This window comes from Calypte anna, chromosome 2 (genome assembly GCF_003957555.1).
Source record: "Calypte anna isolate BGI_N300 chromosome 2, bCalAnn1_v1.p, whole genome shotgun sequence".
NCBI classification, from domain to species: domain Eukaryota; kingdom Metazoa; phylum Chordata; class Aves; order Apodiformes; family Trochilidae; genus Calypte; species Calypte anna.
The window spans coordinates 105,415,891-105,434,075 of NC_044245.1; the positions used below are offsets into that span (position 1 = coordinate 105,415,891).

The following is an 18,185-nucleotide window of genomic DNA, read 5'->3' on the forward strand; positions in this document are numbered from 1 at the left end:
AATAATGAAAATCTCTACATATACACACACACAGTTGTTTGGCTATACTAGATTGAGCACGTATATACCAAACTTCAGTTTTGAGCTCATTTTAGGAACAGGTGTATAGCAGACTAAGGTATTAAGTTATTCTTTTTCTAAAAGGACTAAAAAGAGTAAATATAAAAAAAAAAATGAAGCAAGGGTGTGGAACACTGTTCCCTTTTTTTTATTGGAAGAAACTCAGAACCAAGCAGGTACTTTGTTCCTTTTCTGTACCTATCATTTAAATATTGAAGCAGAATTCTGCATCAGCAAATCTTGTATGTGTATTTTTAGATACTTTTTGTCAGAGAGAACTCAAAACAAAATAAAAATACTTGTCTTCATGTTTCATGGTGATGCCAGTAATCTGCTGCTGCATGAACCACTCTTAAGAGGGTAACAAAAAGAGTCTGCAAACAAAGTCTGTGACACCAAATGATTTGATCAAAATTTGGTGTAGGCAAGGAAGTGATTTTAAATAGTTTTAAAGATGGTTATTTTAAATCAATGCAAAGACACTGAAATGAAGTCCTACCTTGCTGAGGTGGCCTGTATGGAGGAATCTGTCTCTGACCCATCATGTGATTTCCTTGGTTAACTTGGCCCATCATTCCCATGGGTGGCTGCTGCCCCTGGTAATGCTGACCACCTGCTTGGGGCATGTTGTACTGCTGGGAGGGAGGCTGCTGGTGCATCATTGGACCTGGAAAACAAAAAGTAGCAAACAGGTCTTTTGTAACACATGATTTCTGATGGCATCTTTCAAAAAAAAACCTTTTGGGAAAAAAAAATTAAAAAAAAAAAATCAGCTCTTTTAAAAATGGACAAAAAAGGCTCTATATTTCTAGTGTTCTCATTAAAATCAGCTGCTTCTGGGCCTATGCAAATGCAGGCAATCCATTCAGTAACCATGTTACAAAATAGTACTCAGCCTAAATAAGGCTGCTTTCCAGGTGATTTTTCACACATTAGAGACATTACTTTGCTCAAGCTCAAGGGTAACTGAAACACTTTCAACATTTTTTGTTTGTTTGAAATAGCATCTGCAAAGAAGATGCAGATGAAAAGCTGATGATGAAAAACTCAGTAAGCCATAGAAAAAACTTTTAACATTGTGAATTCCTCAGGGCATAGTTTCAATACAAATATAGTTGTTGTTATAGTCCATCAACAAACCACTTAGATATTACAGAATGATGAAATGGTTTGGGTTGAAAGGGACCTATTACAAAACAAAGTTTTATTTAGCAGGTATAGGTAAACCACATGTATCAGTGAGTCAGGCAATCACATGCCAGGCAGCATGCAGGAGAGCCCACAGGAACAGAGGCTCTGAACAGTCCCAAGAGTTCTTTCATTCCAAGCTGCACCAAGTTTCTGTGAACCACAGGAAGAGACCAAGAGAGATCAAATAATGTCCACGTTTTATCAACTGAGAAAGTCTTATTAAGGCTGAAGTTGGAGAAATGCCAGCTTCAGCAATGAAAGCAGACACTTAAAGAGCACCCTACTGACACCATACAATGAAAATTATGTCATCTCATTATGTGAGATTGCAGGTTAAGTTGATATAACTTTGAACAAAGAGCTGTTCTTCACTTCCTCTGTAGTACCACTTCAGAAGAGAGCTATTCCAGCATTCAAAATATGAGAAGAGTTATGATAAGCAGCTAAACTTCTTAATCAATGTATTTTTATAATACACCGAAACTAATTAACACATAGAGCACCCTTAAAATGGTGAAACCCTAAGCTTTACCTTTTAAAATAAAATTTATTTTTAACTTCAAAAATGAACTAGTCTCACTAAAAAAACCCCAACCAAATCAAAACAGTGAACTAACACAGCTACTCCTTATACCTACATCCAAGAAGACAAAAAAGACAGTACCATCTAGCCTTCTAAGCCTTAGGTTTTGCCACTGCATTTAATATTTTAAAATAACTAGGTGCTAAAGCACCAGCAAAGAGTCCTATGTTGAAATGGCACCACTGGGAAAACACCTAAATATATAGTCAATACTGACAATAGATTTATGTAAAGAAAGGAGTACAGTCACTTATATCCTGTCTATGTGAGGTTACAAGAGAAAGTTAAGCCAAATTAATTAATTGTATGAATTCAAAGTATGTTAGTTAAATCCCATTAAACCCCTGTGTGGAATCTCTCAGTGAGAAGTAAAGTGGCCTTATTTCTGTTAAGCTTCATTTTCCTCTGAAGATAAATATTGGCCACTCTGAAAATGATCCAGTTATGCTTCTATCCTTTGCACTGCAGTTTCTGTAGCCCAACTGGCAACTAAAAAAAAAAAAGATCCTTAAATTGATATTCTATAATTTTTTTTCCATTTAGTAAAAAGGTATTTCATTTTCTGATCTTCTGAACAAGCAGGAAATTTAGATCATTCCATTTCACTATTCCTCTGTTGGAAGGTACTGAGAAACATTAAGCAGCCTTGAAAAAAAATAAGAACTTGTTGCCATAATATTCCTAGATCTCAAGAAAGCTTGTTAATTAGCAATATTAACATTAGTCACAATACAATGTGATAAAATGTGTTAGGTCCCCATGGTGCAATGTGGAGGTTTTCTGTTTGCTTTTTAAATTAGAACTTCATTAACGCTTTGTAGAGCCACAATGAGAATTCACTACCCTGTATCAGACTGTGTATTGTGTTAATAACAGAGTGCCTGGCTTCCTTCCAGTTTAGTTCACATCTCTCTCTCATTAAGAAGATCTGTGAAAGAAGAACCATGGTATCTACTATCTCATGCAACAAAACCATTTTACGTAGTAGATTTGAGGGATAAGGAAACCGAATTTTTCTTTTCTTTTGAAAAGAATCAAAATTACAATAAACCTGCATTTATTCATCATATAATACTTAATATGACATAAACCTAACATAAAATGCCCCTTCACAAAACTTAGGACCACTAGTTCATGATCTCAGATCTTCTTGGTATTTGTAGAAAGTATTTTTACTCTGCACTTAATCAAACTCCAATCAGGTCCTAACAAACTGCATTCAGTAGAAGTCACAATCTTTACCAGACTTGGAGAGATTTCATACACAGAGGTTTACAAAACTGCAGTGCAAGAGAATGCTGTTTTCAGAAACTCTCCTAAGCATTTCTGAAACTCTCTTCTTTTTTTTTTTTTTTTTTTTTTTTTGGCAAATTCCTGCAACCATTTATTCTAGAAAAGACAAAATATCTGATTTGTACACAGTCCAAAATGAGTCCAAGAAAATACATGCAGGATTACCCTATGTGCAAGTACACAAGTAGCCTATTGTCTTCTTAAGAGACTATTTTAATTTTGGTAGTACAAAAGCCCTATACTTGTTTCTGAATGTTCAGAAGGCAGCCTTTAAGTGCCAATACACTTCAAGCATTCCTGGCATAAAAGTTGGGGGGGAAAAAAAAAACAACAAACCAACCAAAAAAACATACCCTAAGAAGTAATACTGTAGGTCCTGTGAGAAGTGCAGGCAATTTTGTTAACCATTAAACAGGCATTTTGAAAATGAACAATGTAGACCCAAACCAGTCATATGAAGTAAATGAATATACAAAGCAAGCCAAAGAACAGGTGAAAACTGAACTCCTCAAGGTTTGATTTAATTAGAAATAGTTTACATTATCAAGAAAACAAACCTTTTTCCTCAGCTGCTCAAAGTAACCTACACCTAACTAAGTGAAAAGTGTTCCTGCTACAGCCAATGTCTCATACGGAGGACGCACATACAGGGGAGAACAGGTATGTGAATTTATGTAAAAATGAGCTGGTATCTGGTCTTCGTTTAACTGAAGTAACCTGGTAGCAATCTCCTCACAAGAAATTAGTTCAAGAAACTGATAACAAATCATCAGATGTGTAAGATGAAGAGAGTGAAACAGAAATGCAAACTAGAAGTCAGTTTCTGATAAACCTAACAAATCTTGAGACCAGGAGTGCACTGAGAATGAAAAAGCTGCACAAAACCTTAGTGGTTTCAAAATCTCCTGAACTTAGTCTCTTAAGCAGAAACCCAAAATATTGGTGTCAAATGCTATGAGAGAACCAGATTACTCATGTGGCTGAAACTTCTGACCAAGCAAAGAAACAAACTAGACTCACAAATGAACCGGTGGCTTTGATGTTCTGATGAAAGAGCTATGGGAGAAGCTGGGTATAACCAAAAAAGCAACAGTACAAGTCATGGTTTCTTTAGTCTTCAAAATTATGGTGGTTTTGTGGCTAGGAAGAGGTCTATGCTTTAGACATTTCACAATGTGCATTTGTATCGACAAAGCGATCGGATACCCACACCTACAAAATGAAAGTACACCATGAGAGATTCACTATGGCAAATGTCATCATCACACTGACAGTTATATAAGAAAATATATACCTAGCAATGAAGCAGGGCTCAGCAAAACATGTTTATTGATTTTCTTCATGTTTACAAAAAAAAAAAAAAGCTCACTTTTAAATAGAAGAAATGGTGATAGCTCTTCAAAGAGCTAGCTTGCATATGATAAAATTAACTTTCAATTTTCTTTTGAGTCTTGACAGAAGGAAGCTACAATTCAGATATCCATGGTCAAATGAACCAAAATCTTAAAGTTGTTTAAATTTGAAGAGAAGTTTAAACATTAGCTCAAGAGATTCTGAGGATATGCTTTTTTTTGCTACCCCTAACGCATGATTTAGGCTGAAAACTAAAGGTAGTAGTAGCTTCTCCACACTTGCCTATTCCACAAAGTCCTCATCTCAAACTGAACCATAACTTCAGGTGTCATTTAAGAAAAACAATGCATGAAAGTAAGTAATAAAAAAAGGTCCTTTGTTACCAATGCCTTCTTTTGGACACTTCTTCCCACGGAAGAAAGATGAAAGAACAAACAGTGTGACACCTGTGAGTATCTTTGTTTTTCAAGACAGGAGAACTGTTGTGTCTTCTACAGGTAGATATCCTACAAATCCAGCTATAGCACAATGCCACTTCGGAATGTGGAGGTAACTTTGATTTTAATAGGCTAGATGTCCAAAACATTGAGATTGCCCTGCTTTGTCCAGTGGATGGCAAGACATTCACAAAAAGTCCTCAACCTCAGAAATCATTTTATCCTGACCTGTCATACCTTGAACACATTTGTACTCCAGGTAACACTGGATGTTTGTATCTTTATGTTCCTTTAGGTTGAAAATAAAAGAGCAGGAATTTTGCACCTGTTCCAGCTCTGATGTTTGTGTGATCTCTTCATACTTGCTAGCAATTGAAAGAGATCTAAAACTTTACTGGAATTTTTGTGAGTTTATATAAATGAAACTACCATTAAAAAAATCTCAGAGCCAGATTCAACCACTGGTCTTCTGCAAATGACAGAGCTAACATGATATTCCCATGTAGAGTTCACCTGTTAAAAGTAAACTAGCTCTCCCTTCTCACCCCAACAAGTATATAATGCTCAATAAATACAGATTGGGAACTTTGCTTCCAACACTTCTGGTAAGGAATAGAATCCTAGCAAAAAGATCTGAGAAAGAAAGTTTCTGAGCTGGCCAAAGCTGTAATTTCTTGGTCCTTGAACGTATGTGAATACTACTGCTTATTATTTTTCTTTAACAGGGAAAGAGCTGCTCAATATAAATGACAGTAACTTCCATGTAAGTTTCAGGTTCCAGAAAATCTTGCTTACATCTCCCCCCTTGGAAAGACAAAAACAGGCACGACTTTGAATATTTTGTCCAACGTAAGTATCTTCCCATACAAAAGAATAAAGGCATCTACAAGAAAAGAGTTTCCTCCATGTTCACTCAGCTCCTGCTGCTTCCCATCTCTTCAAAAAAGGTAACAAATATTCCTTGTGGATGTCTCAGGCTGCTTCAGTAGCTTTTTAACCAAGCCATCTCGAGAGTCTTCCGCCTACATTTTTTATTCCTAAGTCTAAAATGACTGAAATTCTTCTTTTAAGTGGACTGACTATGAGGCTCATGGGAGACCTCATCGCTGTCTACAACTACCTGAAAGGAGGTTGTAACCAGGTGGACGTTGGTCTCTTTTGCCAGACGACTTTCAACAAGACAAGAGGGCATGGTCTTAAGTTGTGCCAGGGGAAGTTTAGGTTAGATATTAGAAAGAATTTCTTTATAGAGAGAGTGATCAAGCATTGGAATGGGCTGCCCAGGGAAGTAGTGGATTCTCCATCCCTGGAGATATTTAAAAAGAGACTGGATGTGGCACTCAGTGCCATGGTCTAGCAACCGCAACGGTGGTAAAAGGGTTGGACTCGATGATCTCTGAGGTCCCTTCCAACCCAGCCAATTCTATGATTCTATGAAACAACACCATGAAAACTTTGCTTCTCATTTAAGATATTCCTTTGAGTACAATTTTATAAATCAGTGCAAATCAATAATGTCTGCAAAATAGAGACAGAATTAAATACAACAATGGGTTTTGTTACTCTGCATTTCTTAATTAGCATTTTTTCATTTTTTCTAACACCATCTGCCTAAAAAAATGTATACAGCAAAATACATTCCACTAGGAAACACATATAAAAAAGTTATGCTAAAACCACCCAAAAGTTAGATCAAATCTTTTTGCATGATATGATGTTTATCTATTGTATGATGGCATGCTTTCTTTTAAGTACTGATCTCATTTAGTATACAGTAGATATTCACTGAAAATCTAATTCAATATTTTGTTTCCTCCTAATTGTTCATGGGAGATGCCATGTCTTCTCAAAAACTGAAGACAGAATTATTAACATACTCATGAGTTTTCTTATGGCACTCTTAACAAAAATATCCAAATCTTTATACTTGCACAAAACTCCTGTGATATCAGACTATTATAATCTTTGTATCAGATTCATTCCGCTACAGATAGGGAACCCATGCAGGGAAAGATTAAGGTCAAAAACATCTACTAATTTTTAGCAGCCAACTTGAGATGCTAAGGTTGTATCTTGCAGAATATTTAGCATTATATTTAGCTAGCATTGTTATTAACTGACAGATCCATTAATATCTCTCCCCCTCCGTATGGATTATCCCTTTATAAGAAAACACATGTGCTTAGATGCTCACAAATGCTTCCTGACAGCAATGCTGAATGGTTCAGAAATTTCTGGGTTATTTTTTTTCCTGAATGACAGTGGGCATGCTACTAATTAAGAAGTCTTCAAGTTACAACTTCTTTGTTTCCTTTTTAGCTAAACTGCATCTCAATGCATTTTGCAGCAGCTCATTCTTGCTTTGTCACTTTAATGGGAAGCCTGCAGTGTCCATGCTTGCCCAAGACCCACTGCCCAGCCAGACTGGATATTGGCTACCTATCTAAATAGTCTGTCACAGAGGTCTCTGCCATTTTCTTCTCTGTAGTCTTTGAGTCACAAGTGAGTGAAGATACAAAAATATTTCTTGTAGTTGGTCACCAAATCTCAATACAAATGCAACAACTAAGAGCAGAGAATGGAAGAAACGTACTAAGTAGACCTAACTGGAAATAAACTTAGGTCAAAAACCTTTGCTACCAATATGTAACAAACATGTGGAACTTCAGACTTCTTCCTCCACAGATACTTAAAATTTTACTAACTTGGGACTATACTTTCATTAAAATAGCAAATAGCACCTTGTTGGCATAACAGCCAAGTTACAAAGCCTTGCTCTAAAGCATCAAGTACCTTCGCTCCCACATTTACACATGAAGTGCATTATTTACTGATGTTTTTGTGAGATACTGAAATATTTTCAAGAATGCCATTTTCTACCCTACTGTCAGAAATGGCTCTCCAATTTCTGTGAAACATTCACAAACAAAAATTCCCAAACCTTTGAAGCAGACATTTGGAATGGAAAAAGTCTAACCCTTGAGGGTTAAAATTTGGCAAAATCAGAATTACCCAATGTGAAAGCTTACTCTGGCCCTAAGCACAGGTAATGGCACCACTCCTGCTCTATAGAGAGATTTAGCTCTTGTTCTTGAATGAATAATTTGGTTAGATTTTTACTTTATTTTTTATTCTCCTAAGACACTTCAGTATTATTAAATGAACAATTTTCAGTTTTGATACAGTACTGAAACTACAGCAGGAGAATGAGAAAGAATAAAGAGCATTTATTTGAGATGGAATAATGACAAGTCCTAAACTGTAAGCCAGTCAAACTAAGCAAGTTGTTTTCTGTAGAGCAGTTTAGTGGATTGCTCCCTCACAAATACTGCTGCATTTTGCTAGTTCTGCAAGTAAGAAATTTCAACTGAGCATTTTCTAAAACAGATTTTTCTTAAACATCTTACATGGTTTACAAAACTACTCCATTGTGTATTGCCCAAAATATAGAGATAACTTGACAGTTCAGAGAGACAGTAAAAATACTCTCACTCTTGATGCTTTCTTCTATGTGCCTGTCTTTTGTTCCCTCTGCTGTTAATTTGTTTTAAAATACCATTAGCAATGTAGACAATGAAGGACTCAGACTTCCTGCTTTCACTACTGCTAAGAAAACTGCAGAAACAGCCATTCCTTGACTCATTTTTAGTTTAGTCTTTTGTCCAGTTTGAACCTATGACTTAATAACCTAACTGATCAGTTAAGATCTGTTTGTACTTCTCAGGAACAAATGGTATCTATCTAACAGAGTGGAGTTTTGGTCTCCAGTGGGAGTATACTGCAATAAGAACCATCTATTTTTCCTACAATGACCAAGAAAGAAGAAGCTTTAGGAAAAGAGGAAAACACATTATCCTACAGCATCAGACAAGAGACAAAAGCTTGGAATTAAGTAATTTCCTTTAGCTATTATACCTATAAGAGTCTATGCATACTGGGAAAAAAAACATACTTGCTGCAAGTGTGGCAGACATTTTTTAGAAGAAATTCTGCAGTATGCCTTCTAGCAGCTGGTATGTCCAAATCCAATGCAGTAACGTGACTTAACAGGTAAGCTAAAAATACAGCCTACTGACTCGTAAAGCCCATTTATAAGAATACATATTATACACACAATTTAATAATTTGGTCTGTTGTGACCCTTATGCAATATTTTAATTTCACAATATCCTTGCACTTCAACAAGGACTGTCAACAGGAGATATCACTTTTACAGGCTATGCAAATATCCTAAATACAAAGTTAATTTTGAACTTTACTACATACACAAGGACATCTCCTGAAAGCAGTAGGGAGTAGCAGATTTGTTCCTGGAACTGAATTTTACTTCTTTAAGATTAACAGACATTCCACATTAAAACAGCATGCAGCAAAGAATAAAGATTAACTAGGTACAAAAATCTGAGGGCTATCTGACTTCAATTTTTCAATTTACCCAGGAGACTAAGAAATGTATTTTATCAACTCAAGCAATAACGACATATAGACAGAAGTGGAAAACCTGAGGAAGATAAAAGAGTAGTTCAAATCTACAGCTGATGAAAGCAGATCCATTCCCAGCTTCTCACACAATACCTGAAAACAGTTCAATGTCTGCAAAGAAACAAAAGTCACATATGGGAGACACAGGGAAGAAGGGAGATGTAGAGTCATGCAAACATGAGTAGAAATGCATTTAGAGAACAAAATCTACAAGAACAGAATCTATTTAAAAACAGTTGTTTCCTTTTTATAGATGCTAACAAGCACCTCACTTACCTTGGTTTGGCTGCATGTTCATGTTTGGTCTGGGACCATAGTTGCCCATGGGCTGTCCCTGGCTCATCGTCATCTGGTTCTGCACTGGCATGCTCTGTGAGGATGGCACTGAGTGGTTATAGCCTCCCATTGACCCATGGCTACTTGAAGGCATGTTCATGGAACTGTTTGTCATATTGAGTTGGTTAGGTCCAGGTCCTTGCATAGGCATATGGTTAGGTCCTTCAGGCAGAAAAACGGAAAAAGGTGGCACATTAAGTATCATAAACCAAGCAAATATAGCCATACTGCATCATAAAACTACATAAAAGTCATTAAAAATGTAAACAAGGCAAGTTTTGATAAAGTTCACCAAAAAGATGCCACTGTTGCCAAACATGCTACACTTTCTTATTAAGTGACCAAAAAAAAAAAAAAAAAAAAGCCTAAGAAATAGAGAAAACTGGAAAGAGAAACATGAAAAAAACTATGTCAGTAGAGTCTCAGGAGGACAGTGTTTTGGATACATGTCTTGCCATTTATCAAAAAAAACCCCACCACTGTCTGCCTGCAGATGTAAAATGCTCCCGAGTCCTCTCCTGGCTAAAGAAATACCTGCATTAATCAAGGACAGAATCAAGGCAAAAATAAAGACCTAAGCTGTACACAGAGTCACAGAGGCAATAGCAACTGACCTGCAAACAAAAAGACATAGAATAAAAAGATTACAATGATCAAGGAACACAGCTACTAAAAGCCAGCATGGAGAAAACAGAATATATTTAAGATTGTTTATTCTCATGCCCTTTTCAAGACAACTTAATGAAATGAACACACACAGGCACACACACACAGAATGGTAAGGGGTTGGAAGGGACCTCTGAGGATCATCTAGTCCAACCCCCTTCCAGAGCAGCATCCAGTGGAAACGCCAAGACCATAGTATAAAAAGCCTTGAAATTGAAAAACAGTAAGAACACACTTTACAAAAAAAAGTTTTTTATAGTTTGCCAAAACACTTCAAGGGGTTCTCCTGCACACAGGGACACAACAGTTGATTATTTTATTTATACAAATAAAGGAAATGGGAAGAATGGAATATGAATTATATATGAACAAATGAGACGGTGCGTTCTGCAGAACTGCTTTAAATGCTACACTCATTATATTGTTATTGTTACAGCATATATGTTAGAAAAAAAGTTAGTGGAGTAGGTAACCATCCTGATCATAAACAAGTCTTTTTTTCCCCTTAATCACTTATGGACATTATCTTACAGGCTACAGGAGCCTGCAAGCCAGCCTAAGTGCATTTGAGACTATATCTGCAAGAAGAAAAGACAACTTTGAGGCAACTTGTTGGTTGTACACAAGCACCTATTATTCAAGTCACCTACCAGTGTCAGGACAAAAGTCAGCGAACCCTACAGCTCCTCTCACCTTTGAACTCTCTACATTTCTGTAAAAAAGCTCAAGAATTTCTGAAGATAGCTTGCCACCAGCAAAACCCAGTTCATCATCTCCTTCCAAATCCAGATCTGCCTTATTTAGCATCACACAAATTCTCAGTCAATGAATTTTTTCAGACAGGATTTTTTGCAGGTCATAGGCACAGGTAACACTCAGCTTCATCATGGGAAAAACAAGGCTCATCATGACTGTCTCCTCTGGGAGGATTATACAGACATTCGTTTGTCTGTATACAGGGGACACAATTAAGGGCCTCTGTAGTACTTCAGGTTCTTTATTAACCAGAATACAAGCATGAGAAAAAAACAACTTTTGCCTTTTAGGTAATGGGACAAGTCTACAGAATAACTTCAAATCAACTCATGCCCTGACTATGACTAGGCAGCCCTTTAAGCCTCCTACCAACCCTTTCACCCTAGCAATCCAGTAGAAGCCCTTACTCTGACAAGGCCTTCCAGAAAACCTTAGCTGGTATTTTTAAGAGCCTGAATTTTATTTCTTTTGGGCTGGGCAACTCATGGTTGTCATCCCCGCATTCTCTTCGCGCATTAGGGACTTCATTGCTTTTGGACAAATTATCTCTTCAGACATTCAAGGTTTTCTGGCTGTCTTCTATTAGAAAGTGTCTATGTAACATAAGAGCCCTATAAACACAAAGCAAATGAATACACTGCAGAAATTACTACTAATATATGCCCATGAAGTACAGAAAGGCTCACATACAGGTAAACCAGCACACACTTAAAAAAAAATAATAATTCAGCTATCCAGTTAACAAGATTATTCTGTTTCCCCTTTCCCAACTATGAAATTCTTTCTGCATGTCTTTCTGATATTAGCGATGCCCTCATCCTAAGCTGTTTATCTTCACACCCTCAGAGACAACTTTAAACAGTGAATGGGAAAGCAGGGACATTCAAAAAAGGGAGAATGTTGGAAGAAAGGCTAAATTAAAGCTTAGTGGGAAACTGTATTTAAGTATCTGTCTAGGTATAGACCAAAACAAACCCATTTACCTTTCACATATTTTCATAAGAGGTCTTTTCTTATTCCAACTAATTACAAAATATGTATGTTTAAGGAGTGACTTTTTTCCCCCGTGGCTCTGCAGTGAAGTCATTATGCTCACATTGTGACTTAGTAATCCTTCTCCTTGGAAAAGATCATTATAATAACAATAATACCATTACACTAGAGGGTCAAAGAGACTGATTTGTGAGAGCCAAAGTTATTCTCCATGGGAGCTGATGGATCTTAGATGGATAGAGGACTCTACAACCAGAATAACTTTGTCCTACTTAGGAAGCAGAATATATGACTCTTTGCACTTCCAAATGCAGACCATGACCAACATGTAGGATGAAACCAACTTCTCTAGATCTTTATTTTACACTTCTCATAAACAGCCTCTGTAGACTATTCAGCCCCTCTTCTCAGAAAAGCTGTCACTATCACGTCCATGTTATGAAGATTTGTACATAAAGACTATAATAATCACTGAATTTTTGACTTCATGTTAAGTTTTGCACAGTTATTTATTGTGGGTGTTTGTCATAGAGCTTATCCTTGTGAACACCAGAGTGAAGAATTTTCAAAAGGTCTCTTGACAGCAGTTTCCTTTCTTGGAAGGATCAGTATCTCAAAACGCTTTTGTACAAGAAGTTCCTCTTACAAAAAAAGCGAAGGAGTCCTGAACGAAAGCAATCCTGGGAAGGTAATGTTAAGTTGAAAGCCAAATCTCTTGAAAGTCAGAATAACTTTATGGGTGCAAATTCTGGAAAACAGCCTCCACAGAAAAAAGCAAGCTTTTCCAGCACCTACTTCATTCTGATCTGACTGCTAGAGGTTACTCCAGTCAGCACAGGTAGGCACGACGTGGAATTTTATCATCTTGTTTCACTGCTTTGTTTCTGTAATAAAAAGTGCTTGAGAAGTCAGAAAAGGTTGGATGGGGCTTTGAGTAACATGGTCTACTGGAAGGTGTTCCAGCCCACAGCACGGGAGTTGAAACTAGATGACCTTTAAGGTCCTTTTCCCAAGCCAAAGCATTCTTTGAAAGCTGACAAAACTTACGCCTAGAACAATAATCTGGAGCCCCATTTCTTCACATATCCCTTATGATTCAACATATCTTCCATAATAAAGAACACAGAGGATTAGTGGAAGCTGGAGGACTTCTTTTATAAAAGCGATCTTTTTTTAAAAAACAACATATTCAAAACACCCTCTAAGAGATATGTATTTTATTATTATCTAATTACCTAACTATGATGATTTTCCACTATCTTTTTATGGAAAGATTTGTGTTCACTCAGCCACAGGCCAATACCTTTCCCCAATAAGCCTTCCAAAGCCAGCTGTACTGCACGGTTTCAAACAGACTAAATTTAGCCAGTTCTGTTCAGAGGAATGCTGTGTGTCAGCTACATCAAAGCCCAAGGGCAGCCTGATAAACACTGAATACAGGTCACGTAGCTCTGTAGCTAACAAACTCTAAGAGAGCTGGTACTCCGGGGCATTCAAAGCAGTTTTGTCATCAACAATCTAGTATCCCCTGAGCCCCCATGTCGTTTCAGTTGCCAGGCAACGCTGGTGTTAATGTCTTAGAGGAGAAAAACTTACCAGGCATCTGGCCGTTCATCTGGTTCTGCATGTGTGGTGCAGGAGGGCCCCCACCTACCATACCATCTGAAGACATGTTGTGGGAGCGCGGAGGTGGGGGAGGGCCGCTCTGACTCATCCCTCCTGGACCCATAGGCATATTCTGTGTGGGTGGCTGAAAGGAGACAGTTTAGTCAAACAGGAGAAGCAGTTAGTCTGACAAATATATTATACGTACACACGGTACAGCAGTTGTCTATATTGTTAGGCAGGGTATGAAAGAAAGCGCTGGAAACACGTCTCTTGCTCTGATAGGTCTAACTCCTCTCAGTTTAATTCTGGCAAAGTGTTTTAACATTTTAATCAATTTTACATGAAGTACTGCATTCAGACAACACACTACAGCACCTTCAAGCACCACTATAGAATAAAAAAGTTACAAATCAATGCCTCATTAAAAAATTATACGTGAAGAGTTCAAGACTGCTGTGGAGCCGCTTCCTCCCGCGCACACAAAAGCTTTCCTTCAAAGCAACATTTGGTGAGCAGAAATACCACTCTTCCATTACAATTCTCTCACATCAACAATTTGTTGCTGTTAACAGACCTTGCACCAGGACAAAACAGGTACAACAGGAGATGAAAGCCTCTGAATGCTCATAGCTGAGCAAAAATTTGCACCTGGGTGTGGTAAAATGTTTGCGATCTCTTCCCCTCTCTCCCCCGAATCGCTGAAGGCCCGGTTCCTCATTTCGTGCCAAACACCCCCTACAGACTAGAAGCACATTAGTGCTGGCCTCCAAAGGTCCAGAGACAGCTGCCTAGAAAGGATGTTTTTGGCAAATTTCCTAATGAAATTGCAAGGAAAATAACTGAGTAACCTTGAGAGTTCAAAGAGGGAGAGAAAGAAAAACAGTAAACGCGAGAGGGAATTTACTATTAGGTTCTACCCATGGCGATACAAGGAGAAGCAGAAACTGCTAGTAGCCAGCCTATTTTTCCTATTAAAAACACCTGTGAGACTGTACAATCCCCCTCACATACCTTAGCCAAGTGCTTTCAGGGGAATAAAAATCATCTCTGTGAAAGCAAATGTCTGGGTCTGTGTCTTTGGAGAACTCTCTCTAAAAGGCCCTAACTATTCCTGCAAAACCCCTTCCATGAGACAACCACGTATATATTTTTTAACTTTGCCTCTGCATAGAAGAACCATGTAATACAACAGAAGGCCCTTTCTGGCCTTGGAGATGGCAACACCTGGGAAACAGACAAACGCATTTATTGACTTCCTCGGGGGAATAACATTAATTTGTGTATTCAACTTTTCTTCATATACTTTAAGTAGGTATTATTTTAAATACAATATATTTAAAAATCCCTCCAGAAATCAGTGAAAGGCTACTTTTTTCTGCAGGAGAAAGAAAGGAGATGAAGGGAAAAAAAAACAGCAAGCAGACATCTGCTCCTGCTAAAACTCTTTTCATTCTTCCATGATTAAGAGAATGATGTTTTATAAGCAGGTTTACTCATTTATTAGTAGAAATGCCAGAATATAGAAAAGGAAAGTGTGCAAGGCAGCCCTATTCTCTGAACAGTGCAAGTGAAATGCTGCTTCATTTTGCTTCATCTTCCTTCACTAATAAGCAAGCAAAAGCTGTTTCATATCAGACCTCCTTCCCTTCACCTTCAGAAGCCATCATCCTACTTTTGCACTCAACAGAAATAATCTAAAACTGATGCACAGAGACACAAACAAAAAAGTAAACAAAGACGATTCTTCATTTTTATTTAGACCATGGGTTTGGAATACAAGCTAAACACTCGGTACCTCCACATGAGCAGCTAGAGCTGCCCCATTTAGCAAAGTGCATAGCCAAAACAAGATCAAATTGAAATATTTTCAGAATTAAAGTGAACTACTTAGATTCCAAGTATATTTCACTCATAAGTCCAGCATTCTCATAACAGGTTAATAATGAAAAATGCTATAAAGTACTAAAAAATACCAGCTTGTACCTAGGTTTTACCTATCCTGAAGGTGTTATAGCACAAAAACAGGCATGCCCTTATGCATGGAAAGATGGATGAAAAAACTTCCAAAGGTTATTTAAGAAAATAAAATTATATATATATTCTAAGTCTGGAATTTATTCTGGTAGTTTGCAAAACAACTATTGTTTGACACTATGATAAACACTACGGTGATCAAAAAGCAACACAGAGAATGCAAACACTCAAGAAAAAAATATTAAGGATTTAAAAAATCCCACTAGATACAAAAACCTGCAAGAGACTTAAGCTACAAGAAACTAAGAGAGTAGTTAAAAGCACCCAAAAAGGTACTACCACAAAACAATTCAAGAAGAAAAGCTTCTGGATATAGAAACAGCCCAAAGACCTACGTGAAACCATTTCAGACTATTGAAAACAATGCAAGAAAAAGATACACTCTGCTATTTTAATTATACATTAAAATAAACTACCACAACAGACAACTAGAAGGTTGGAGAATACTGTACTTTTTTTTATAAAAAAAAAAGTAGTAGGACCAATTCTGGGAATCGTAAATCTGAGCCTTGTTCCCCAAGCTACAGGTAAACTGATGAAAATAAGAGTACTGCAGAACTCCAAGGATGATAAAAACAAAGGTGAGTTAGTAAAGTGTCAATGCAAGAAAGTCATATCCTTTAATCTATTAGAAATTTCCAAGTATATCAATTAAACTACTTAGCTCCATATGTAACAAAAGCTTCCTAATGGACTAAGCCATTTGAAAAAATTGTTGTCCAGGCATATACACATTCACTGCCCAGAGGAAAATGAAACTGCCCAAAAGAAAGAAATAAGCAATAACCTTACATGAAGGTCAAAGAAAAAAGTAATACATAGAAAGCCCATGAAACTATTGCTAATAAATGTCAACATTTGAAGATGCTGCATTATTAATTACTGAAAAGCAGAAGAAAGTTCAATAGTGTCAGGTGAAAATCAACATGGATAAATATATGCCAATTACAACAAATTTTGAACCACTCTTCTTCAGAGAGAAGGAATTCCTATTGCAACTAATCCAGAAAAAAGGAGATTTAGCCACTACCCATACATTTTGCTGGGAAATATTATTGAAAAATAATCCATAAAAACCATTAAAAATACCTCTGTTCACTTTTTGATTAGCTGCAGTGATTGATATCAACAGGGAGGTACAACATGCAAGAAAAAATGCTTTGGTATTCATGATTGTGCTATGTTTAATTTGAGGAAAGAAATCAAAAAAGATACTGTAAAAGCAGGAATACAAAGACATGCAACCAGTGATTAAAAGCTGGAATTCCTTTCACCTGAAACAAGTCAAAATGGTCTTTTTTTTTTAATTTAATTTAATTTTTTTAATTTAAGATCATCTAGTTCAAATCCCCCATCCACAGGCATGGACACCTCCCAATAGACCACATTGCTCAAAGCCCCACCCAGCCTGGCCTTAAACAGAGAGGGGGCAGTCACAGTATTGGAAGGAAATAAATGTAAGAGGATCTGACAGAAATATAATTTAATGTACAATATATACAAAAAACTAGATCATTCAGTTTATGCTTAAGCAACAAAAATTAAAAAATGAAAACAGGCAAATGGTCAATAAATTGAGAAATGGCATTAAAAATACAAGAAACCCCATAAATCACAGAATCTCTGTGTGTCAAGATTGGAAAAGACAGCTAAGATCACTGTGTCCTACCACCAATATCATCCTCCCCCCTAAAATTTTATATATATATATATATATATATATATATCACCATGCCCAATAAAGTATGTCCTGAAGTGCCTTATCTACTACACATAAACCTGAGGAATTCATCAACACCAGAACAAAGTTATGATTCAGAGAATTACACATAAGATACATGGAACTGAAAGTTATATAGGGTATTTTATGTGTGTTATAAGCCTTCATGTCATGGTCATACACACATCACTACTGATAGTAATTAAAAAGAAATATCTCTTGCAGATATAATTATTCTCCAGTAAATTCTTCCACAGTATTTTTCTACTGGTGATAGTCAGAAGAAACAAACAAACAAAAACATTTTAGAATGGCAATTTCCCTATTTCTAGATGAGTTGACCCAAGCCTTTACAGGTGATAAACTTCTTTAAAATAATCTTAATTACAAAACTTAAAAAAAACCCAAAACAAACACTCAGAAAAAAACCACAAACAAACAAAAACCAAACAAACCAAACAAAACCTGACCACATGCACACACACCCCCCAAAGAAGCAACCAACAACAAAACAGGTAATTTAACCTTTTTTGTTCATTACAGAAGTGAATTGCCTATCCCCAGAAATATGCACTACAAAGGATAAAGACCTTTTAAAATAAAAAATGATCATACAATATTCAAGAGACAAATATTAAGAAATAACAAAAAGAAAAAAAGAGAGAAAAACAAG

At 36.7% G+C, this 18,185-nt stretch overlaps 1 protein-coding gene across 2 annotated transcripts in view; it reads right to left on the minus strand.

Moving 5' to 3' along the window:
- SS18 (SS18 subunit of BAF chromatin remodeling complex) overlaps positions 1-18,185 on the minus strand; it is a 40,472-nt gene that overhangs the window by 10,039 nt on the left and 12,248 nt on the right. For both annotated transcript variants that reach the window (XM_030445455.1, XM_030445454.1), the window contains exons 4-6: positions 13,747-13,900; positions 9,676-9,897; positions 560-727 (exon numbers count right to left, since the gene is read on the minus strand). In XM_030445455.1, the coding sequence (XP_030301315.1) occupies positions 560-727; positions 9,676-9,897; positions 13,747-13,900 (544 nt within the window). The remainder of the gene's footprint in view (positions 1-559; positions 728-9,675; positions 9,898-13,746; positions 13,901-18,185) is intronic.